The sequence below is a fragment of the Centrocercus urophasianus genome, unplaced genomic scaffold (genome assembly GCF_019232065.1).
Source record: "Centrocercus urophasianus isolate 14NV4802_14NV808 unplaced genomic scaffold, USGS_Curo_1.0 seq_5, whole genome shotgun sequence".
NCBI classification, from domain to species: Eukaryota; Metazoa; Chordata; class Aves; order Galliformes; family Phasianidae; genus Centrocercus; species Centrocercus urophasianus.
In genome coordinates this window covers 1,310,402-1,334,701 of record NW_024885088.1, presented here as the reverse complement: position 1 = coordinate 1,334,701, position 24,300 = coordinate 1,310,402, and the positions used below count along the sequence as shown (strand labels likewise).

The following is a 24,300-nucleotide window of genomic DNA, read 5'->3' as shown; positions in this document are numbered from 1 at the left end:
CTTAAGAGCTAAGTATAAATCCCTATGAAAACCAAAACCATACGCACATGCAGGGAAGAAAAGGAAGTGACAAGCTTTTGGAAAGTTCTTAGGAATTAGTAGGTAGCACGGCTTCCTACAGGGAACGTGACCTGAGGGCTTATAAACAACAAAACAACATGGAAACCACTTATTTGAACAGTGATGATTCCCTTTCTCAATGCACCTGTGGGCTCACGTGTGTACTCACATATGTGCATACATACACGTATGTATTTATGCACCCTGAGCAGTACGTTTCATAACACTGTAAAAATCCTCATCATTTATTGATGAAAAGTAATAAGGTGTCAACTTACTTTCTAACAAACATAATTTAATAAAACCATTTGCCTTATGTTAATAAAGTTTCTTGAAACAGTCAGGCCTGAATCAATATTTTGGAGTATCTCACTTGTCCTCAAAAGCCATTTAAGAAAAGAGAAGTTCTTCCACCGATTGATGGGAAGTTTGGATCAAGACCTAAAGCTGTCTACCCAGCACTTTTTTTTTCTCTTTTTTCTTTTTCAGTTTTGAAGAAACATTTGAAAGAATGCTTCAAAAGCACATTTCCCACTGTAATTCAGAAGTCAATTTCAAACAATAAAAACAGAGCAAACACAGACCATTGTACAAGTTAAATAATATATAAACTTCTGAGTACATAGAGGAATGGGAATCTGGCTCTTATCTGGTCTTTGAAAGATCCATGGGAAATTGATTTAATTAAATCTCAGTTGCTGGTGTAAATGTTCCCTTTTCTTCCCAAAGAGAAATAAAATATTGTATTATTGTTGTTGATGTAATGCAGCAAAGCTTAACCAACATTTTTGGTCTTATCCTACAAAGCCTCACAAACAAGCAAGACTAAAAATTATTACTGAAACACACATTTTGAACTACTACCTATGTGTACTGCCAAAGGCTTCCACTCACACCTTATCTTACTCAAAGGGAAATTCACTAATGTGCTAATCACCTGACCAGCGAACAGTGATGACTGACACCTGTATTACAGCACTGTATGAGGAAGACATGAGAAGTAGAGATGAACTAGAGTTAAAAAATCATTGTACTTGTAGTAGTACGTAATTCTTTCAGGGAAAGAGACTCCTATCAATGGAGATATGAGAGTCTCTTAAGAACAGTCTTGCCATCTGTACCCAGAAGTATATTTTTTAATTAGCCACTCTGAAAACAATCATGTTGACTGAAGAGAAGGGGGAGGGAGACTTGTCAAAATGATGTATTTGTCCCTCACCACCTTTCAATGCTCTTATGCAAGTATAATTTTCTTCCTAGCCAGCTCACCTCTCTGGCCTCCTTTTGTTTCATGTTCCACTTCCCATTCTCTTCTAAGTTCTGAACTTTTGTTAGTTCTCTTTTAAGGAGAAAAGGAAAAAAAAAAAAAAAAAAAGAAAACAACAAAACAACCTTTCCTATTCATTTTTTTCCTGGATGGAGAGTAAGTAGACATGAATATGGCACCCTCATAATGATTTAACTAGGGCTTAATGAAATTTTCATCACAACCTGCTGTTCATTTTAATGGCCTTTGAAAGACAATAGAACAATGGCCAGGGGGAAGAAAAGATTTTCTGTTGCATGCATTTACAAAGCCCAACATTTGGTTGCTCCCCCTCCCCTCTCTTCCAATCTCTTCACAAAGCTGTAGATCTTTTGTTTGTACTGTATATTTTCATTTTAGTAAAGCTGAGATAATGCACAAGCTCTGTAACCATTCTCATGGCTGTCTACGGCCTTTCCTCAATGGAGGCTGTGCAGCTGGTACAACCTCACACTCAACACAGAAGCCTCTGCTCTTTCCTCTCTCAAATAGAAGTCTGGTCTCCCTTTCCCTCTCTATACTATATTCAGAACCTTTCAAATCAAAACCACAAGATGGGTCATGGCACTGGCCATTAAGTCAGCATAAACTCAAAATGAAATGCTATGATTATACATGATATTCCAAAAAAATAGCTCAGATGAAGACTTTGTTTCCCAGCAGAGCCAAACTGTGTGTTCCAGTCAAGAAGAGATTAATTTACAATCCGTCATGCTCATTTCGTCACAGTGTGGCAATCTTATTTTCACTCCAGAACGCAGATTTTCCTAGTGGGTGCTGCCAATTCATACTTAAACACAGAGGTGGCTTTGAGGGCCATGCTTTTAAACATTTGAAATACATTTCTACAACAAGACAGGCAGGTGTGAATGAAAACTAATTGTTATTATTGTGCATTAGGGAATAAGGCTCAGTGAGTTCACAGAACACTAACTGGTCTAAAGACTCTTGGGAATCCAGCTGTAAATACGCATGCTAGATACTTATGGAAGTTATAGTGAGAACCTCGCCGTCCAGTCAGGGGTTTAATTCTACCTCAAAAGGACAGGAACTGAAAATCTTATTTAAAGTTGTTCTGTAGCTTCTCAGAGAGAAAATGCTGGGTCTTAGTCTCAGTGCACAGAGCACAAACGGCGTTAAAACTGACTGGACTTCCAAAAAGAAACTGATTCTCAAGCGGTGACTCCTATGTGCCTGGGTTGAAACTTGCTGGCTGGAAGCAACACGGAGAAAACCTGTGCTGTGCTTGTTTGTATTGTACCCTGCACTACAGATAAATAGAGAATGACATGATGCAGAAATTCCAAATTTAACTTCTTACCTTTCAAATAATGACATGCCTACCAGATATTTTTACACACACACACACACACACACACGACATTGCTGATAACACCGTTTTTGCTCTAAAAATGGTAGGGGGGTAGAGGGTGTGGAGCGATGTAAATGACCTCCAAACTGTTAAAATTAAAATGTTCACTGTACCCATATTGAGGAGGTTAACAGGATACTGTGTCTATTGCATCTGTGACAAAAAGACCGTATGTCAGACAAAGCCTCCCATTTGGGAAAAGCTAAAAATATTAGCTATGATGGGATACAGTTAAAATTTATCTCTAATGTAGACAAGTACTATGAGTTCTTTATTTCAATTCTGCTAGCAAGAAGAAGTAAATGGAGCAGAAAATAGGAAGATTAAAAAGTGTACATATCCAGAGAATCTGGAGAAAACAAAACAGAAAATTTTGGCCAGTTTCCCAGGCCTTACCTTCTGGTTCATTTTTGATGAGCTCTTCCATTTTTCTTTGCTTAAGGGTGTCTACAACATCCGCTAGGCTCCCTTTGCGCCTTTCAGGGGTTCCCAGGGCTGTGCTGGACAATGATTCTCCACTCTGACGCCCACCTTCTTCTGCCTTCAAGGGTGAGGTAGATGAGTTGTGCGGGGCAAATGAAGACATCACTTTATTGCCATCAACTTCCTGAAAGAAGAGAAAAATGAGATGAAACATTTCTTTCTTTTCTTAAGAAAAGATTAAAAAAAAAAAAAAAAAAAAGATGGTAAGAAAGAACAGTCCTTTGTTCTTCGAGTTCATTGCTGTTTGTTCTTCTGTTGAAACCTTTAAAAAAGCATGCAATGCTTCAAAAACACCCAGAACAAAGCCTATCCATAAAGCATAAACCAAGATTACAGGCTGAAGTGAACAAAGATCAGCTTGCAAGAGAGAAACATAAAATACAGTTTTTCCCTAATTGACAAGAAGTGTTGTACTTGTAGGTTTCCTAATAACAATGATATTGATTACCTTTAATTGTTTGTTCTTTTACAGCTTTCTTTGGAAAAAATCTTCAATTCTTACAAGGACCATTAATTTCCTGACTTTATAAAGTACTTAATGCCATGATGGCTAGCTGCTGTAAGAAATGAAACAGTAATCAAATATTAAATGCCCTTCATCATATGATTTATTTTAACACACAGTTCAAGTAGTTCTCCTATCTCTAAGGGATGAAGCAATTGTTTTCTGTCTTCTGATTTTCTATTTCTCTCTTTCTTCTTACACCTTCATTTCTTGTAGAGACAATATTTTTCACAAAGGTGGCCTAATGACTTGCACTGGCGGCACAGTGACAAAACTCTATGGCTTCCCAGAATATACACACAATCCTCCTCACCTGCGAGTCCACAGAGGTCTACTCATTAATTTTAATGGAAACCAAAACTGGTTCCAGATCTTCAAACTCGCCTTCATTAACGTGAGAGTGTCCCCCTCCACACCTCCTCCAACATAAAGTAATATTCTCTGCCCATATTCCTTTTCCCTTTTATCTCTCATATCCTTTTGTACACATTTCTAAACCCCCCTTTTTTCCCCTCTGCTAACATATGCCATCTATCTTGCAAAACTTAGGCCAGTGTCTCTAAACAAAGCTCACTGCATAACACAAGACTGCAAACGTTAACAGAATAGACTTTTGTTTTTTTCATTATTTTATCTTATTTCCTTACACCTTTGCATTCCAGATGTTTAATTATTATTATTTCTGAAAAAGTCATTGGATCATCTCTGATGTGAATCACAGAGTTGGTCGAAAGTGTCTCAGCAATTTTCACATTGTTTTTATTTTACAGAGTATGAAGGAGAGGCATTTTCCATTTTTAGTGATTTGCATTACCTTTTTACCTTTTTACATTTTTTTTTTTTTCCTGACTAATTTTTATTATCTCTGGTTTCCTAAGCCTCAATATTACAGTAAAAAAAAAAAAAAAAAAAAGAGAGATCTTTCATGAGTAGAATGTAAATTGCTAAAAAGAGATCTCAATAACATCTGAATAAAGCAGCATGGAAGATATAAACAATGCATTTGTTTTTCAAAGATTACTTCATTTTGTCAAAAAGACTGACCAGATGACTGCTGGTTAAGAATGGCAAAAAGATTATCGCTGGTTAAGAAAACTTCTAGTGCAAACAATTTTGAGCAGCTTGAATGTGTTATACTAGTGAATAAATTCCCTAACAGAATCGGATTTAGCTGAGATTACAATCTGGGCCGTCATATGCCCCAAAAGCCAAACCCAGTGATGTTAATGAGAGACTTTCTACTGACGTCAATGAGCTTTTGACCAGGCCCCCCAAAAATTTCCAACTCAACAGAAATGCTCTTCTTTTTCTCTAAACTCCCTCCGCTTTTGTCACGCAATTGAAATATTATTAGTTGTGAACAGGAAAAAGTCAAAAGTGGGTCGTAGTCGAATGATGGTGGTGGTGGTGTTGTTTTAATGTATAAACCTGAGGAAACAATGTTTTTTAATCCTGGTCTAGATGAGCAAAATAGTGGACTAGAGGATCTGTTCAGACCTTATTTAACATTCAAACCCATTTTCATCAAGCAGTACTTTTTTTCCAATGAACAACTCCAAAAGAAGAAATATCCTGAAAGCTGCTTTCTGGTTCACACTTCAAAGACACATAAGCCAAATACCATCCTTAGTTACAGTTCTTAAATCCACCTATACCATCAATTATTTATAGAAAAAATATAGTTCCTTGTTTTCCCAGCTATCAGCTCTCAGAACGGGCACCGAAGACACACACTTGTGCTTCTCTATATGTCACACTCCGGACACAAACACAAAGGAATTACAGCAGCTGTCTAAATCTCAGAAATTATCACTGTGGTTTCTATGCACATTTTGAGTACAGGTAAGTGTTTTCATACATAGAAATATATCCTGCGTATATGACAAGTTCATTATAAGAGAAGAAAGATAAGCACACAAGATCTAGGGGGACATGCAAGTTAATAGAAGGTGATCTTTGAACTCTCAAACTGCTTGGCTTTGAAATGGACCCCGTCAGTACTTCTAGGATCTCTAAAAATTTGCTGTCTTCATTCTGAGGAAGAGGAAATGTGCAGGGCAAGGACAGAAGTGCAGTCTGTGAGTTACACTCAGCTTCTTGTTTTTTGAAATGTTCTCTGCAACCATGTGAATAGTCACTTCTGTTTCTGCATTTCCATTTCCTACCTGTGAAATAGGCACAAAGCAACTGTTTCCTTACATAGTAAAGGCCTCGAAATCGCAAACTCAAAGCATTTACACAGAATCACCATTAGGAAGACTCTATAGCTGGATGGATAGGAAAGGGAAGTGCCCTGAGCACTTTTTAGAAGATAAATGATAGATTCAACAATATATCTAAAGTAGTCAACTCCAAAGCAAATTATTTTCCTAGACTGCTGTTATGTGCGCATGTATGCAGTGCCTGCATATCACATATGTGGGCTATTTATACACTTGTGAGATTTAACATACACTCCACTTAATCAAAACATATACAGTAGGGGAACAGCTGCAATCACATCTCAGTGGGCTAAATTACAGTACACCAGTGAATTATTCATTCAAGAAGATCTGTAGCAATCACACATTCATTGCGTGATTTGCAATCTAAGAGGAATCCTCTCCTTTCCTGAGCAGGGGATGAGTGTGCACATCAGCTACTGGTGGTGATGAGAGTCCAACATGTACACTTCTAGTGTATCAGCTCAAGAACATGCCTTCCCCACTTGTCCATGGTTCTTTTATTGTCATTCAGAACAGCCATCTGAAACGCTCAGCTATTTTATTGGCTTTCACTTTACATCCCCTTGGTTCATTTTGTTCTTTCTTAAGTCATTATTGGAGGTAGTGAAAAAGGAATTTCAGGGATTCTGGACTGTAACAACAAAAACCAAACCAAACCAAACCAAAAAACAATGCAACAGAACAGTATACTTCCAAATAAAAAACTTATCTTATGGCTATCTAAAAAAGCTTTCAGCAAGGAAACTCCTTTGAAATGACGGACATGAGTTTAACCATCCCCCTGAAAACATCCCGAGAAATCCTTAACGTCAGGAAAGCTATCCCAGCAACAGCCCAACCTTTATCCCCTAGAACGCAGGTCCCCCTAACAAGTGAGATTTAACAGTTTCCTTTTTTGAAAGAACACATTTACACAACTTTTTTTTAGTTACCTGGGAGGAAAGCAACAACGCTGTAACAAATGGTATTAAGGACGTGAGTATCTACTAGTGGCATGTTAAAGTGGATTCCATAAAGCCACACAAAGCTCAGACACCAAAAGGGGTAAAAAAACCCATCACTCCTCCCTCAGCTGCAACCATTTCACCTGTTCAAGTGTGATTACACTGCAGCCTCTGGCTCCGTTAATCCCAGAGTGGTTTGATGCAGTCAGCAGCTGCTCCATGGATAGGGACGGTTGCTTATTTATGCTGCAAATTTCTCTGCTAATGCGAGCTGGCACTACATGTCCCAAAACCCTGCCCTGGGACTATACTCACCCACACCTGATGCTGCTGCTTCTTGGTTTTCCCACTTCGGAATGGCCGACAGACCTGGCCAGATCCTGCTGGCTGAGACAACCCAGTACCTTCTTTCCCCACAATAACAAAAAGGACCAGACCACGCGTTCTGTCTTCTGCTTCCCTCTCAAGCTAGAACCCAGAGGAAGACCTGCTCGGTTGCAAGAGAGTTGCCGTTGTATCGCCAAACAGCTTTCCACCTATGAAGGAAATAACTCTTCCAAGGTTTAATGATAAAACAGGCTTCTGCCCTTTTGGGATGAGGTCAATAATCTTCCTTTGTTAATCTTGAGCAAGCTTTACTTAATCTAGCCCCCTTGTCACCTTTGTGATTGACAGGAAAAGTCATGTCACTGGACAATGGACTTATCCTCACTGAGCAATATCTTTTTTAAAGATTACACAATGTTACCCTTGCTCTCATAAAAAGTGCAAACATTTTGCTGTTAAAGGTTCCTATTCATTCCAACTGTATCTTTCAGATTTTCTCTGGGTCCAGCAGAGACCAATTCCAACTCTAAAAAGGGACAGCAAAATGCCTAACGAAAAGAAATAGGTTGTTCTCAGTGAGATTTCCAAAGCATCACTTAATGCTCCAAATTGATCTCAGCTTCTCCATCCCATCTAGACAAGCACTTTATTGCCGTCTGCAATTACACTCAAACCAACTGTGTTTCTCTGACAGTAAATTTTTGTCCCAAACCAACCGATATTCGAAGCAGAAGACAACCCTAAACTAAGCCTGAAACTGTTAATTATCACCATATGGTATGCAAGGAGACAGCATCTGCAGCAAAAAAAAAAAAAAAAAAAAGTATGAGAATCAGGCTCTTGGCTTTGCAACCAAGAACACCTGGAATAAAATACTTGAGTCTTTAAAACTAAGACTGATATTGTCTGATTTTAAGAAGCCTGTGATCCCAGAAGCTACCTAACAGGTTCTTTTTTCAAAGCTGGAATTTTGCCCAATCTTTGCTCTTTCATAATGTGTAAAGAAGACATGAAAGCAAATTTCTTTTTTTTTGCTCTGCTTTTTACATTACACAGTTTTATAGTCTCCATAGTGACCAGAAAGCTGATAAGAGTGTGACATAAGACAATCAAAAACCAGAATGCTTCACACTTTTGAAAACAAATGATTCTTAAGCAGATTTGTTCCATTTGCTATTTATTTTTGTTTTAGTTAATAGATATTAATTCCCTAAAAGCTTATATTAAAGATCCAGCAATGTAACCACTTCAGGTGAAAATCTGAAAGCTATAAAACACTCCTAGTGCCCACAGGAGGTCCACCAGTAATTAAGGGAAAAACAAAACTTGACATTTCCACTATTTTTAAAAAGGTTTAAAAGATACAAAACACACATACAATATTCACAATGCAAGAATGATCTTTTATTTTCTTTTACCCTTCTATTTAGGATTTTTGCCTTAATTAACGTAATTAACTTTAGCAGCACAAGTACCATCAGCTTTCAATGGGCATCATGTCTCTAAATCACTTAAGTGATTCTGAAAATTCTTCCCTCCTGTGTTCTGTGCCATAGGGCTGTTGTGCAGATATTATCATAATCCTATGTGGTTTGTGGTGGCTGGCAACCTGGCACCTTCAGGAAGATGAAATGTATGTTCCTCAAAGCACCCCAGTGGACACAGTTCTTTCTACACTGTAGAATTTCTATGCTTCTACCTTACATTTAAATAGGTCTTGTGTCTATTTGCTTACTTCATAGAGCAAAGTTGCTCATCAGTGATTGAAAAGAATGATCCCCAAGGAGATGTAAAAGAAATAACGGAGAATATGGAGAGGAAGAGGAGACAGCATGTAAATTAGGAATTAGGAACTGACAAGTGCACAATCGGAGGAGGCATAAAGGAGATGTTGAAAGGTGTCACATAATCAAACCTGGAACATCCTCAGGCTGTGGTTCTGCAATCAGAGCCATGCAAACTGATAGCTATTCTTATGTGGGTGCTTTTTTTTTTTCCTTAGGACAGAGATTTTAATGAGGAGGTACTGAAATGTAATGGAGAGTGAAGAAGTTGATGAATGGGGCTGAAGAGTCACCTGAAGAGGTCATCATGGCAGAGAAGTAAGCATTTTACCTGAATCAGGGAGACTGAACACACTAAACAGAGACATATTTTTTTTTTTCTTTTGGCACTGATCATGCTAGCGTCCAATGAAATACACTCCAGTTAAATTTTGTTTTGGTTTTACTACTAGGATCCATTTGAGTCTCCAAGTTCCATATTTTGGAATTTTTATCAACCACCAGACTTACAAAAGCCTAGTCCCATCCACCTCTCCATTTAAAACGCTAATGGCTTGGTACCACCCTTATTATTATTTTTTTTTTCCCAGCAATGATCACTACTTCTTGGTGGTAATCTCTCAGGTGGTATTTATTTGACGCCAAGTTCTGTATCTGATTAATGACCTCCTTTTGATAAGGCAGGAGATATCCCGCAGAGATTTCAGTGAGAAGACTAGCAGGTATTTCCAGTGTTTGACATCTATGAACCTTACTGAAAATTAGTTGAAGCTCAAAAAGACCATCTCTTCTACAGACTCTGCCACATCATGTTTTCTTTTCTCCTACAATTTTCCTCCATGTGTGGAACTGAGACAATAATATACATTTCCTGCAGATTAGGACAGTTTCTATAACTGAGGCAAAAAGCATAGAGACTATTGGGCAAAAGCCTCATGGCAGCTGTATTTTCATTTTTATACAAGAAATACTCAGTTCTTACATTACTCCGCAGTGAACTGCAGCCAATCAATTGAAACCAAAACTGGGAGCTCTCATGTATCAAGCAGCACCCCACAATAATCAACATTAAGGCTGAAACACTTTGGGTTTTTTATGTTTTTTTTTTGTTTTTTTTTTGTTTTTTTACCAAATTCCGTGACACTCAGATAGCTGTCATAACTGTATGAGCAGGGGAAGATTTCAAACAATTCCAAGCTTTGGAGATGGGCTGTTAGAAACTGATTGGCTGCATTCACACAGAAGGAATGACTTTTAATTTGTTTCACAGTTTATTTCTAACTTCACCCTCTGTAATATACAGCACACAGGAGCAGGGACATAAGGAGTTTCAGTATCAAAAGAAAAAGGAGGTGCCGAAGAGAATTTTTGAAAATATACAATATATATTCAATTAATTCCCACAGATTTCATTGCAGGTCCCTGAAAACAAGACTTGGAACCAGCACAGTGTGAATGACTGACCCTCTGCACATCTTCAACATACCACTATCAGGTTATCTATAGCACAGAGCACAATCTGATAAACAGTGCTTTAAGACAAACATTTCTTCTGCTTTTGCAGATCTTCATTCCAGCCCATCCCCAATTATACATCAGAAGTTTAGTTTTTTCACTGCGTATCCCACCATTTCTACTCAATTTATTGCAAATCAAAGAATGATATCCAACCTGTGTAAGTCTGAAGTGTAAAAAAAAAAAAAAAAAAAAATCAGAAAATATTATGAGGTAAATTTTAGAGCCTTTTTACACTGGATATCTAACAATTCATTTACTTATTTTGTGCTTCAGATTTTGGTTCTGTTTTTAGCCCACCTCTTGCAATGAAGCATTCTTATATCCAAAAGGTCTGCAAATCTTTGTACAGATTGAAGGTATTAAGAATAGTAAAATATTAACAATCACTTTATATTGGGTAAACGTAGTTAGCACCATAATTCCTGACAACACATCCTCAGACCAGATCTCTCCTACCATTTCTTCCTCCAGCAAAATCCATTTTAAGAATGTAACACAGGATTACGTCTATTTGCTCTCAAAATACTTAACAAACAAAAGTGGTATTTTGAGAACTCCTAATATGTTAGCTATAACCTGCAAAAACAAAGAACATGTTGTACTATGATGGCCTTGTTATCTTCTTGCTAGTAATCTTTATGCTTAAAAAATAATAAATAAAACTCTGTAAAAGCACTTTTAAGACTTTTATGATGTCTTCCCTGGGGGACTAAAGATCACCCTTAAGACCTTGCTAAACAAAAAATAAGACTACTTATCGAAACAGCTTGGTAGAATCTTCAGCATACATTAAATCCTTCTAATAGTTTGGAAATCATGCAGTACAAAACAATTATCTCTGTAAAAATCCATGCTTACTAGCCACATACAACAATTCCATTTTTCAAAGTGCTGGAAAACTACACCGAGCATCAACAACAATTTCATCACCTGCTTTCTTACTATGAAACAAACTCACTGTCTGTGTTAACTCCTTCAAATAATGGAACCATCTGAATAGTACTTAGTAATAAAATAAAATAGAAGTAATAGGCTAGCAATGACTTCATGGGTGTCTCCAGCTATCTGTCTTCCATACAATGATTCACCACAATCTACAGCTAGGAAATGAATGTAAGATCATCTCATATGTTCTCTGACAGCCCACAGAGAATCATACCAAGCAGCTGTATTTCACCTCATTCCTTGGTGTGGGTGGCTGAGAAGAGAAGGGAGTGAAGAACTCTACTCACACACCATTTAGAGTTTGGTCAAAATTGGGTCCTCTGTGCTGAGAACAATTTGGAAGATGGCATTTGGGCTAGTAAAATGCCTCAGACAGTGAGGTTTCCCATTCTCACTATTAACACTGTACACAGTTTAAAAAACCAACCAGAAATTCTCACTACTCTCAAACACTGCCTGATGTTTGCTTCCTTTCACCCCAACTCTTCTTGCACAGCTGCTTCTTCCAGTGCAGTGGTCCATTTCATTTCTCTGCGAGAGCCTTTGCATCAGTTTGCGTATTTTCACTTTCCTATTACTAGCCCATATTTAGCCCCCCCCCCTTTTTTCAGACTTCCCTCACAAATCAGGTCCTACAACTCTTTAATCATTTGTTTCTTGCATCTGAAACCCCTCCAATTTGCTGACTTCTGCAACGTGGCTAGAAATGAACACAACATTTCACATGTAATCTTAGCACAGTTACAAGAAGAGCAATTACTTCCTTGTTGCTGCCTTTTTTGCTACCTTGCTGCATTATAAGCTCCTATCTAATTCTTTTTTTTTTTTTTTTTTTAAACACACAAATCTTTTTCAGCATCACTGTTTTCTGAGTGCCTTAGTCCCATTGATTATCTGTGTTTTGGATTGCTTTATCCGGCTGCATCAGTTTGTAACATTACATTTGATTATTTCCTGCCACGCAGTTCTCCTCTTGATTTCTGTGATATTATGGCTCTGTTCTCCCTGGTGCACCACTGGAAATTTTACTTTTTTTTATACGTCACTTGTTCAAACTTCTAGAACAACATATCTGCTTCTCCATCTTTCTAAAATGCCATTATAGGTGCTTGCTGCCTTGTGCATACCACACCCAGAACCAGCAAGCTTCCAGCAGGCAAAGGACTACTACAAGTACATTGCTTTCAGTTCATTTTTTTACCAGCCACCTTAGAATAATGCAAGAGACAGATGCTGCTAGCAAACCAGGAGGCTAAGGTGAGGTAAAACGTACTATAACAAAGGATATCTGCAAAGAATATGCTGTCCTAGGAACTTTTATCATTCCTCCAGAAGGAATTCTGATGATATCTGTGATTGTGACTTCACAGACATTCACCTTTTTCTGGCGTTCACCGTATCTTCTTCTTTCTAGTAGCAAAATAAAACCATATTTACAACATAATTCTACCTACCTCCCAGCAACTTATTTCATGACTATCTTTCTCTTTTTATAGTTACTTCATCTGTTTTAATTAATGAAACAACACTGATGTCAAGGCTAACGGGTGACATGCATGAAACATCCTATGAAGGAAGTCTCTTCTAATGCAGACACACTTGCAGTCTGAATTTCATGCCATGTCCAATAATCAACTCTTTTGGATTACTTGTTCTTTATACTTTAGAAGATCTTTGCCTACACATTTAGTATCAATATATCAAATACCAATATACTATAGTACTAGTATTTAGGACTTTTGCATATATCCAACAGGAATGGCAGGTGTGTGACTACATCCCCTATGGTTTTCAAATAATCGTGTTCTGCTCTACATATTTCCCATCTATTTATTTATTTCTATCATGTATTGTTCTTTTGCTTGTCAGAGCATTACAATTTGACCTTTAGAGCATCTTAACTATCAAAATCAACTTCTCCCCCACAGACATTAGTATCAAACTAGCCCTTTTCTTGAAAACAATCTCCTGTAAGTTGCCATATTCTAGAAGGATCAGAAACAATTATCAACATCAAATAGCTACTTGAGAAGCAGCCCCACTGTCTCCACTGGAATTAACTGCTGTATAGGACACCACACGTAGAATATAAATTTTCAAAATTAGTCCTATTGGTTCAGAAAAATGTATGTCCTCGTCATTTTTTGAAAGGCACACCACCCAGCAGATGACTCATGGATCTGCTTTTATGCTAGGTCCCCACTATCTTACCTGCTTTTTTAGACCAATTACTTTCTGTCTTCTGCTTAATCTCATAAAATTCTTGTTAAGCAATGTCCACAAAAACAATAATTTATGGAATTTTCCAGGGAATAACCATTTTCATCCTTTTCACCGATTATTAAAAGATTTATTTTCTCTCCTACACTTATTTCACCTGCTCTTCTGTTCATGTTCTTTGTTACTTGATTCTCTTTCTATCAGTGACTGTTCCATAATTTTAGTGAAACAGAGTTTGGAATTCTGATATAAACCAAAATAGTTTTCTTAGCTTCGGAAGGAAGACTGCACGAGAAAAAAGACAGACAGACAGACAGACAGGAAGGAAGGAAGAAAGGAAGATAGAAAGAAATTCTGTGTTGATAAAACAGAATAAAAACCTTCACAGAAAGTCTTTTCCACAGAAGATGTTTCAGAGGAGAAACCAATCTTATTTGCACCTTATGCACTCCCAAGAGAAGACAGTGTTTGATCAGAGAATGCCACATAAATCAGAGTAATTAATAAAAATTAATGACAGAAGTCAATTCACATAGCATTGATACGTAGTAATATGTATAAGACTCCAAATCTTGTAAGTTAATCCCCATAACATATCTTTGTGATATTACATACAGGGTAAACTTGGAAATGACATGAACTGACATGCCAGTTCATGCTAAATGAAACAAGCTAATTCAACATTCAAAGGTTTCTGTGTAACAGTTCTCTATTCACTCTTCTGGCTTTTAGTATACCTCAGATGTCAATACTGTGTCCTGCACAGGGAACAGCGTAACGCCATTTAAGTCATTTAAGACTTATTCTAAAGTTCATTCAAGCACAATTTAAACAAGATTTAAAACGCACATAGACACTCCCACCCCTGGAGCAAGATTAGACTGTGTTTGATTGATGTGAAAAAGACAGACAAACTCTAACTCATGATGGATTCACAGTTCCTCTCACTCCGGGGATCAGTTATTCTTTCTTCTGTTCCTTTAAACTGCAGACAGTGGTCTATATTGCCCACTATGAAAAGACCTTTGTGATAAGATGATATCAGAAGATGTCGTGAGACTCCTGATTAAGAATTATACGGTAATCAAACTGCACAGAACAGCTGGTTTTCCTCCCCTTTCTCATCACCTACCTAAATTAATCTGACTAATACAAATAAGCTTTATTAGCTTTAAAGTAGTTCATTCTCATTGTCTCTCCCTTTTTTTTTTTTTTATTAAATTATATCATATCCCTGTAGTATATTAGGCCCACTATACATTTCCTTTACCAATCAGTCTAGCCCACTGTTATATACAGTGTTCACAAACAAGCAAAATAACCCAAAGAACATCTAGTCCTCTACAGTCATAATTAAAAACCCATCGTTAGCAGAGAAGGAATTACATTTTGCTGGAATTAGCCCTTCTTCTCTAAGCCACTCTTTGAATCACTGATTTCTGAATATTCCCTGTAGATTTCAGTCATCATGAAGTGATGCTGGAAAACTCATAGAACTGCCCAATTCAAACAAGAAAAACTGAAGTTTCTCCACTTTGACTGGAAAGAATGTACGCCTACTTTGGAATGACGAAGCATTGGTTGACTAATAGAGAATGATTTTGCAAAATCTGCTACTTCACCGCCCCCGGCCCCCCAGCCTTAAATATGTCAAGAATGAGTCCCAGGACACAACCCAGCCAGGTGTCACTATGCTTGCCAGCACAGTGAGCTGAGGTACAGGAGAATTATAATAATATGTTCTCTGCATTACATTTTATTTATTTATATCATTATATTTAGCAATATCAATCAGGGAAACATAATTAAAAAGCTCCTATTGAGCATGTGAGACTTTAAGCACAGAAAGGGGGTGAACACAAAGGCAAGCAGTTTGGTTGTAAGAGTCATATTCCTTCTTTTAAAATATATGTACATCACTCCAAAAGTAATGCCTCTTATTTATTTATATGGAAACTACAACAGATAAAAAGAGCACAATAATACTGTTTTAGAGAACAGCTACAAAACACTCTTGCAATACAGACACCACCATTAGCTATACATTTTTGCCAGCAATGGAAAAGAGCCTATACGTTGTGCTTGTAAAAACCTGCACAGCAATCCATAATGTGGCTTGTCTTCACATTCCTGTTGGCACTGCTGAAACACACCACCTACCGCCTCACTGTGCTTGCATCCACTGTTAGGTCTCCATAAATGTTCAGTAAGTGTTGATGAATGTCAGTGGGTGCATTTTTTCTTCGCATGGAGGACTTTAATTACACACCCTTGCTTCATACACACTTCCATGCCAGACGCCATTTTGTCAGACTGTCCCTCTGCTGCCATCTGTCACATGGCAACATGTAACCTAATACTGGCAGAAGGTTCAGCCTCTCCTACCGTTCCACCAAGATCCGACTGGCATTGTGGGCCAATATAAGAAAATTAAAAATATTACTTTCAGAGCAGCCCTCAAACATATCTAAATTTACACACACACACACGTATATATAAATATATAAAACATTTACATTACATTTCAGAGAGTTTACTTGTTTTTCTTCCTTCTATTCTGGTCTATGTGTTTCCATTCTTCAGCATATGAAATTAGACGTCACAGAAGAGTTATATAAACATTCTTGACATAGGTTTTTAAAATCTTCAGATGTACACACGTGTGGAGGCTACACACTTGAGAAATACTTTCCCTACATTCAGTTACGTGAAACAGTAGTGCAAATCCCATGCAAATTCCGTGGTAAGGAGAAACTATGCTACAAGGTACAAGCAAGCAGAAGGTATTTTCTGGCAAGGCCAGTCCATCTGAAAGACATCCAATCCTTCTTACAGTATCTTTAACATTACTACAAGTTGCACTTACATATTTTAATAAAGCCCATCTCAGTATGTTTTGGTGTTACATTTCTGTTGTTCAAATACCACACGCTGTCTTGCAACTTGTGGTTCAAAGACATTTTTGAAGCATGCAGTAGGGAGATGTTATGATGACACTACGCTGCAACATGAGTTAAATCTGGTCATGGGTTGCTTTCTTGAATAGTTCATACACTATCATCATAGGTATGCTCACAGCTATTAATGCTAGTAATGGCTGTGATATGACAGCTTTGTTTCTTTCATCAGTATCATGTGTTAATTGGCATGCATGTTTATGTCATTCTTAAAAATGCAAGGTACTTTTTTCCTTCCATCCAGGCCTTATATAAAAGCTAAGTTAAAAACTTTGGTACTCTCCCAGTCTCGTTTTTCAACTCTGTTTCATACAACTTTATCATGACACAATGTTTTCCCTGATGACTTAGAAACTGGATTTATAAAAATACAGAAATCCCTACGATGGTGGTTCAAACTCGCTCCAGGCCTATATAAATCAAGATAATGTTATCACATAAGCTGTTGATCATGTGAAAAGATTAAAGGATATGGAAATCACAGACACCCTAATCAATCAAAATATCACCTTCAAAGGAGAAAAACTAGGATTAGGAAGGCTCATGGAATAGAACTGGGGGTGTAGTTATATCTTTTAGAAATTCAGTGACTAAATAGGAATTCCTTAGAACTGTAAAGCAACATCCTTTTGTAATCATAATTCTACTAAAACACTAATCATCAGCCTGATTCTCCTGATTTCAGCACATAATTATCTAAAGAAGCTAGCTAGAATATTGACTGGCTAGCAAGAGTTTCATAAGATCTCCACCAGCAAATTGTGTTTAACTCCACAGATTATTTTCAGTGACCATGGGTTGACTTGTTTGGAAGACTAAGCAGTCAAGAAGTCTCACTTCCAGAACACATTTTGGTTTAAGTCTTTGTGTGCAAGTTTATTAATTTTTCATCACAGTTATTATTCACTTTAGTGACAAGCATGACTTTCTTCCTTGAAACTACCAGAATTAGGCTTAGTACCAGAGAGGTCAGCTACTGCATGGTGCAAGCTTTGTAAAATGTGACCAGAATTAGCTATGAAAATTTCTTAAAAGAAATAGTAGTTTCTGTTGGTTTTTTTCTCTTTTGCTCAAGCACTGATGAGAAGAAGCACTCTCTTAGAGTAGCACAGAGGATACCCATGAAAATAAATTGGAAAGCACACAGCAGTCTTTGTAAACTCCTAGCCATCCTTGTGACTGCAAGGGCTGCATTAATTTTAGATTGGCACAGATTACTAGAATTTTACATGGAAATTTACGTGGAAATTTATGTGTTCTGCTTCAGTAACATGTGCATTCAGTAACATCCCCAACAATATATGGGGATAAGCAGAACAGTAGCTTTTAAATGTCATGTTTATTCAACGTATTTACTCTCCACGTATTTTCTGACTCATGTCTATATGCCTGCCTTATTGACTATATTTTTTTTTGCTGCCATTAGCTCTAAAAAGAGTCGATGCAGCTACAAAAGAAGGAACTGGTCTCTGCTCTGCAGACATATCATCAACAAAATAGTCAGTTAAGTACAATTTGCAGAATGTTTATTACTAAGGATGACATGAGGCAAAAAGGACATTGCTTTATTTTTAAACCTCAGGTTAAGTTAGTATTATATGCAATTAATAAAAATATCATATTTTTATGCAACTAAATATGACCTCTAAAGCCACAGCAAGACAGAAAATGTGGGACCCTTTAATGTCATTTTTACAGTCATTTATCTGACTATAACCACACTTTACAGCGTTAAGGTCAACCGGTCATGAAGCATGAGCTACACTTCTGACTAGCATGCACCACATTTGACTTGAGAGTAAATAAGGGACTGACACTCCATTAACCTTCACAAGTACAATTATTTATCAAAACAGTTCAAAAGAGTACCCGACAGAGAACTGATAATTCTGGAAGTGAAAAACGAAACTGTAAGAGCACAAACTGATTCCTTGCCAGTGAGGAAGAGCTATTTCCTACCATTCCTGGGGCAAGTCTTCAAGTCAGTTTTTAACACAGCTATTCATTTTAAAGGACTGTCCCTTAACTCAAGTTGGTTTCGACAAAATGTCAGAGATTTTTTTTTCTTTTTTCTTAATTTCCATCTTCTTTTCTGAAAGTAATATATGCTAATATCCTCCTCTATTTATAAGCAGCTTCAAAGACTTCCCTCAGAAACACATACAGAAAATTCAGAAGAGCTCTGACACATATGGTCACACATACTATTTTGTGCTTTTTGCTTCATCATGACAACTGTACCTGTTCAAGATATTCCTATTTGGTGAGTTGATTGTAAAATTCCTACCATTGCATAAACTTGACTTGTTTTATTACAGAACCTAGAGCGGTTTATATCCATGTGGTCTTCAAATTTTGTTAATTCTGAAAAAATTCTATATCCTTATGTTGTGAAATTTTATCTGACTGAGGCATGAGGTTGAGCTGCTTATCAGCAGCTGTCATCTGCCATCAATTACTTTGACTCTTTGCAATAGCTCTCCACACTTTCAAAAAAGAAGGGAGTTTGCCCAAAATCCATCACCAAAAACAGTCAGGAGAGAACAGGCAAAGCACAGTCAATTTTGACTATTTGTCTATTTTCCGTGAAATATACTCATTTTGTTTCAATTTCAAACGTTCAACTGTTTATCCTAACACTGAGGGGGAAGGGGAGAATACAAGTCTGAAAGTCTGATTTAGCTAGTGCAGAGGTGGAAGGGGCTTAGCAGCACATCACAAGATGTGCACACATTACACAACCAACTTCTGCTCACTCACTCATGCCTCTAGTAAGTATGCCCTGCATGAAGATGAATTCGTGATCAACTGGAAATTTCATCCATCTGCCATCTTGTCTCATATGCTTCTTTTTTCCTTTGGCAGTTAAGCATACTCCTTTTTTCCACGGCAACCCAGACTTATCTCCAGCATCTCTCGAGTGCACAGATGGGAAGTACTGACCAACTATTCACCACTCCAGTAGTAGTTACCGTAGCAGATCTCCAGAAAACCTGTGGTAGGCACCAAACAATCTAGTCTGTGCTCTTCCTTTAGTTCAGTACTAGTTTCACAGCTTTGTGAAACACAAGTTCCATGAGCACAAACAGCTATCATTTCAAGACGGCTCAAATGCATATGTCACAAGACAAAATCTCAAAATGTAAAAACAGAGAGACAAGGCAGAAGAAATTGCCTTGAAGAGGAACGTGGCTTTCCCACAAGCAAGCAGCCCAAAACACAGTAAAAAGTTGACTGATACTAGAGTCAATTTCTACTAAGTGTCTTGTAATAAAGTGAGAAGATCGAGTTGATAATTCCATTTAGTAGGGGATTTATTAAATCCATGAAATATAGAAAAGTACAACCCTCAATATAGCCGTTACCTTCTTCTTTCAGCTTGTACAAACAGTGAATTTCTTGAAGATCATAAAAGGAAATGTATTTTGATTTTTAAATCTGTCATACACTTTATCTTGTTCATATGAAAACAATTACGCTCAGAGGAGTGAGTACTTTTTAAATGTGACTCAGATAATTGATATCATGAGGTCTGATGTTTATTTTTTCCCCATTGACTTACAGATCAAATGTCTTAAATTTAAAAGATTTCCTCCCTGCTGATTCCTTGTCTTGGAAACTCACTCTGGGACTTGAGACTCAACATTCCCTATTCCTCCCTATATGAAAAGCTCCAGCAGTCAGCCTTCACTGGCAGTTCTTTTGATATGCAAGAGACTCTATAATCCGTTTTGCTATTCTGCAGCTCTGCAGTCATAGCTCAGCAAAGCTAAGAAGCCCTAGAACATGGCTTCTGCCAGGGAACTAAGCAAAAGACAGTGACACACAAAGCCTTCCTTCCATTACAAAATTTAACCACAGCTGAATAGACAGGGCAGGACCAGAGAGGATTTCGCTGCAAGTTAATGGAACAACACTACTCAGTACAGTTTATGAAGCAGTGACTGAGCCATCTCGAATCTGGTTTTACTTGGAATTTTTACTGGACTTTTCTGGTAGCATCTCAGATGCACCTGCTGCAGATGGATGTCACTGCCATTAATGTAAAATTATCTGTTCTTACAATTTCCACTACTACTCGTGTCACAGAAACAACAAAATAGTAAAGTTTTTAAGAAAAATATGGTGGAGATGACTTCCACATACCAAAAGAAAAGCTTCAGAAAAGGATATGTGATTTCAAACTTCAAACACAAAACATTTGCTACAAAGAGGAACACAGTTATTCTTGCCATAGTGACAGGAACAGAAGTTAATGAGATAAAACTGACAGAAAATATTTGAGTTACACACTGGAAATAACTTTCTAATGGTAAAGATAGCAATACCCTGGACAGACAGTAGTAACTCTCCCACACTAAGTAACTTATAGAAATCAGACTATTACCTGGTGGAAATGACATTAGTGCAGTTGATCCCTAGACTGAAGGTGGGATTGGATGACTTCTTGCAGTCCTTTCTCAGCCCTGCAATTCTATAAAATGTAGGGCTCATATATTGTGAGAAACAGATTGATTCAATAGGGGCTATACAGATCTGTAAGGGACTTATTCACGAAGCTGGATCAGGTTTTTTTAGTCATGTTTTGCTTTGGATTTTTTTTTTTTTCCCCAAATAAATCAATAGGCTTGGGCCATTTTCCAGAGATGTGATTTGGTAAGTTTCAAGCCAAACCTCTCAAGCTTTACTCATGAGATAAGTGCTAAACAATGAGCCAAATTCATCAAAGCTTTATAGACTTACTTAAAAGAAAAAGAAACTGATTCAGCCAACTCATTTAAAGCCAAATCGGGCAGTTGAAAATCTATTCCTGAGATTTGGAAAATCTGTCCTAAAAATATATGTATTTTAAAAACATTTCAAGAGTCGTTTTGCAGAATACTTTGGAAAGGCAGGCAACCGCCTGTCAAGAATCATTTTTTTCCTCTCTGATCGAGAGCACAATATTTCTCATGCCTATAGGAGATAGTTAATATATACATATACATATATTTATATTTATACATTATTATATAAGGTTTTTTAATGTATAAAGGTAACATAAAAAATGAAAAAAAAATTGCATTGTGCATCAAAAGTTTGGTAACTAAACTAGTGTTTTTGCTTTTCAAAAAGATGAATAATGAATTTATTTAGTAAAAGGAAAAAAAAGCAACAGTAAGGCTGCTCAGCAATGTACCGTATTAGTGCACAAAGCTAAAAACAGTTCCCTGCTCAGTTAAGTGTCCTAACACACAGACCCACGGTACTGCTTAATGTTGCCACTTAGAGTACTCACAAGGGGAAGGTTAATTCCCAAGTCTAACCATCTCCTGGTATCTCTATTGATAAGGATAATAACTGGGCCAAACAAGCTCACTTTTGTGTGCAACCTCCAAAACCCATACTGGAATGACCAAAATGTTTCAAAAAAGGAATCAAATAAATTTGATTTGGAGAGGGAAGGACATAGGCCTGGTGCTAACTGACCAGAATGGCCACTGTGTGGACTGTGAATGGGGGAAACACATCCTGTCTAGCTCTGCACAGTGAGGCAGTTTCTAGCATCCCGCATTGGACACTGAGCTGGAGAAAGCTTGGACTGAAAATACTGTGCTGAGAGATTCCTACGCAAAAGCAGAGAAGAGACCTCCATATTCTTCTTCCCACATATCTTGTAAATGCACCAGTAAATTCAGCGTTCAGCTGGTGGAAGTTGTTGGTACCACAGTAAAGATTTAGCCCAGCAGACAGCTAGGTGGCTGCCCAATATCAGGCATTTACCATAAAAGTATATGCCAAAAGCAACGAGAGAACATTCAAAAGCTTGCCATGCCTTCTTTTTCTGTTTCGTTCTTTTCAAGGAAGCTAATCCTTACAAGAACATGTGAATTTGAACTGGAAAACCTGAAAGATCAGTGAGCCCACCTGCTAATGAGCAACTTGCTACTGAAATGAGCTCATTAGCTTTCATTTTTGCTGGCTGTTGATTGATTGATGAGCCACTTACGTGGCCTCTGTAAGCTGTACATAAATTATCAAATGCATCGATTTCTAAAAATAATAAATCAAGAAGTCTGCAACATATCTCTATTATAAGTGCTTAGCTCAATGGCCTTCAAAATTCATCCAAAGAAAACAATGATAACATCAGTGCTCACAGATACATCGCATCTCAAATGGCAAATATTCTGCTGCAAAAATAAGTTCCTTTGGCATCTCAGAGAAGTGAATAAAAGCTTGCCTCTGAAAATGTTACATACAAAATGTACAATACAAAATGCACAGAATTTTTCATGAATCTGTGTAGGTGGCAGCTCAAGAAATTCACAGTAAGAAACAACTGTCTATAGCAAGTGAAAATCCAAGCTAGATGATCTCAAAGCCCTTTCTCATCTCAGATCATTACACTTACATAACCTTCTTCAGAGGACTGAAGTAATGGAAGACCCATGGCAGCCCAGAATCAGCGCTGGGTTTCTGAAGTAAAAGCACCTTCTCTCATCACCTAGAACCTCAACAACAGGGGAACAGAACATGCTAAACAGTAAAAGATCCAGCAAAGGAAGAGTAGAGAAGGAGTCCTCATCTCAATGATGCAGCCATAACACTACAATTTTCAGTACATACAACTATCTCCAATACTACACTGCCAACTGGACTTTACCTGGCCTCTCAACTACTTATAAGAATTACAACAGAAATTAGTCCTTTGGAATCCTATGCCCGCAAATTTCAAAACACTTCACGTAGCTCTGAAAGTAATGCCTCCTATTTATTTCCATGGAAACTACATCAGATACAAAGAGCATGATATTGCTATTTGATAGAGCAAACTCTCTGTTACAACACACTCTTTTGCAGCGCAGTCACCAGCAGTAAAAATCAACATGGCTGTCTGGAACTCGGCTAGTCTTTCACCACCCTTTCCCCATGCTGATATGTGCAATCCTCCACTTCAGTGTTCTCATACATGCACTGTTTGGTCTCCATCAACATTCAGCAAGCATCAACAAATGGCAATGGGTGCCACTTTTTCTGCATGGCAGAATTAAATGACACGCTTTTGCTGCATACTCACTTCCATGTCAGACGCCATTTTTTCTGACTGCCTCTCTGCTGCCATCTGTTGCGTGGCAACAGAACTTAGTGGAATACTGGTGAGAAGGTTCAACCTCTGCTGCCATACCCCCAACAACTGCCTGTGGTGTTGTGGGCCAACATAATAAAATAGAGACATTACTTTTGGAGCAGTCCCTGTGTAATGCAGACTGGCAACAATTTGCCTAAGGTCACGGGGGTCTTGATCCAAACGCTTTAATAGACAAAGCAGTCTTTATATTGACTTCTAAGAGCTTTGGATTGGACCCATAATGAGTCACTGCACAGTAAAGAGAAAAATTGGGAACAGAATACCCGATCAAAGGAGGAGATGATACACTCCTTCATTGCCTCAGTTCACTGAAAAGGACATGAGAGTTACTCCTCCTGGTTTTCTGTATCACACTGCCAGTCTAATGAAAGGCCTGCAGCCCTTTTCCTGCTTAGCAGCATCTCTAGAATTGTTGAATACTAAAAATCCTCTGATACAGTCTGAAACAGGAGTTGAAATAACATTTCAGAGATATCCTCATCACATCAACCCACGGGCAGGAGGGCGGCTACCTGGACAGCC

At 37.7% G+C, this 24,300-nt stretch overlaps 1 protein-coding gene across 9 annotated transcripts in view; it reads right to left on the bottom strand.

Moving 5' to 3' along the window:
• The window catches only part of SOX5 (SRY-box transcription factor 5), a 332,325-nt gene that overhangs the window by 213,230 nt on the left and 94,795 nt on the right, over positions 1-24,300 (bottom strand). For all 9 annotated transcript variants that reach the window (XM_042834992.1, XM_042834991.1, XM_042834996.1 and 6 more), the window contains exon 3: positions 3,135-3,345. In XM_042834992.1, the coding sequence (XP_042690926.1) occupies positions 3,135-3,345 (211 nt within the window). The remainder of the gene's footprint in view (positions 1-3,134; positions 3,346-24,300) is intronic.